The sequence below is a fragment of the Pteropus alecto genome, unplaced genomic scaffold (assembly GCF_000325575.1).
Source record: "Pteropus alecto unplaced genomic scaffold, ASM32557v1 scaffold276, whole genome shotgun sequence".
In the NCBI taxonomy this organism is placed as follows: domain Eukaryota; kingdom Metazoa; phylum Chordata; class Mammalia; order Chiroptera; family Pteropodidae; genus Pteropus; species Pteropus alecto.
The window spans coordinates 6,715,862-6,717,797 of NW_006438074.1; the positions used below are offsets into that span (position 1 = coordinate 6,715,862).

The 1,936-nt window shown below is 39.4% G+C and overlaps 1 protein-coding gene across 1 annotated transcript in view; it reads left to right on the forward strand.

The window, feature by feature from the left end:
• Nucleotides 1-1,930, forward strand: part of SLC39A9 (solute carrier family 39 member 9) — a 36,583-nt gene extending 34,653 nt beyond the window's left edge. Inside the window, exon 7 of the mRNA XM_025049087.1 lies at nucleotides 422-1,930. Coding sequence (XP_024904855.1) covers nucleotides 422-433 — 12 coding nt within the window. The 3' untranslated portion in view covers nucleotides 434-1,930. The remainder of the gene's footprint in view (nucleotides 1-421) is intronic.
• Nucleotides 1,931-1,936: the final 6 nt, after the last annotated feature.

The following is a 1,936-nucleotide window of genomic DNA, read 5'->3' on the forward strand; positions in this document are numbered from 1 at the left end:
GCAGGACAACCACTTCTTGAACTGTGATGATGATGATAATATTGCCTCTGTTCTTTATTCCCTTCAGTGAAGTTACCTTTGTGTCAAGTGCAGCTTTGTTAAGCCCTTAAAATATCACTTCCTCATATATGAGATGACACAATCACTAATATTCTGGTAACTTAAACAATTGAGATAGTAAAAATGTTTAACAGACTAGGATGATTTTTCTATATTTGCCAAAATCCCTGTAAACCTTGTGTTATTAAATAAGCGTATAATATTGTATTATTAATTTATTTTGATTTTCTGTACCATTTCAAAAACACAGTACACAGAGAGAGAACCAAGACTTCTTCAGGGCAGTGGATTTAGGAGTTTGTAAAATGTTTTATATGATGCATATGCCAGCATGCCTGTGATTTCTTTATTTTCTTTCTAGATTTGTCACTGAGTCAGCAGCTGTGGAAATAGAACTTGAGCGCCCTCTACTGGCTGTAGACCAAAGTAGCATAAATAAGATTTGGTTTTGTATAGTGGCTGGCAGTCATTGCATACAATATTAAAACCAACAGAAGGTACAGTATAGAAAGTATCAGTGACTTTCCTGATAACAACTCTGACTTATGAGAGTCACGGGGTTTCATCTGGTCCTTCAAAGTGACGTTGTTGCTTTGATTCTCCCTGGAAATTTACTTTGATAAATGAAAAGCACATTTTAATGTCAGTCTGGTTTGGTTTGGATAGTAGCACTTTCTATCATATTGTTGTGTGCAATGATGAGAAATTTTTCTGCTGGCCAAAGCCTCTTACAGCAGTGCCTTGACATCACACTTACAAGTTTAGCTAGAATATCTTGCTGGGTAGGGCTTTGAACTCTGGCAAGGATTGAACCATCTAATTTCCAAATTTGCCTTCCCCTCTGGACTTCACATTAACAGGCAAACCTTCCAAGGCCTATCAGCTCTCAGAAGCTATGGGCTTTCCCAGATTTTAAAGCTGCTGCATCAGGAACTACTCATTTCTCTCCTGATCAGCAGGCAGAAATAGCCATACTAACTTCATAGGGCTCAAATGCATCTTCAGGCAGCAGGGAACTGAGCAGCATGGCAGAGGCTTCCTACACTGAGGGAAGAACTTGCTTGTGGTGGGCATTGTCCCAGGAGAGGCCATATCAACAGTTACTTATTGGCATATTTCAGTTCTGTTTTCCTCTTATTTAAAACTGCCTCCTCAGATGTGGATGCCTTAATGCTCTCACACATTTGAAAACATTGGCAATACTTAAGTTGCTGCCATGATTACAGGTGGAATTATTTGCTACCAAAGAGATGCAATTGATGATGAAAAGCATGGTCCTTCCTTCCTTATAACCAAAGTTAATCTTAATTGCAATTTGGCTCCTTTTCCTTGGTAGGGATAGACTTTCTTCAGATTCCTAGTACTCTCATAAATGGCAAATTGAGTTGAAAACTACTACTGATCCATTCCCCTCACTTATTCTTCAGTGAATTGCTTATCAGTTTCTATTTCCCTGAAGCAGCAGTGTTCCAGGTCTGGCAATTTTCCTGTGCATGCTACTGCCAAACTTCTTTTTTTCAGCAGAAGTTCTGCACTGGTGTGTAGAGTTGGAAACAGTACCACCTACAGAGGCTATATCTTCTTTCTTCCCACGCCCCCAATTGCCTTTTAGTTCCCTGTTCAAAATAGCCGAGTCAGCCCTATTTCTATGTTTTGAATTATTAGAAAAAAAGAGAGGTGGCCATTTTGAGTGGTCAGTTCTTTGTAGAAAGAAGAAAATATGTTTTTTTACTGGCCTACTTCTAAGTGTCACTGCCTGGTTTTTCTGTCTTTCAGGGATTAGAACTGGGAGGACACACCAGCATTGGAGTGTATTAAGCCCCTCAGACACGTGGTAGTGAGGTACTGAACACAGAAACTGTATGTTAATAGCACA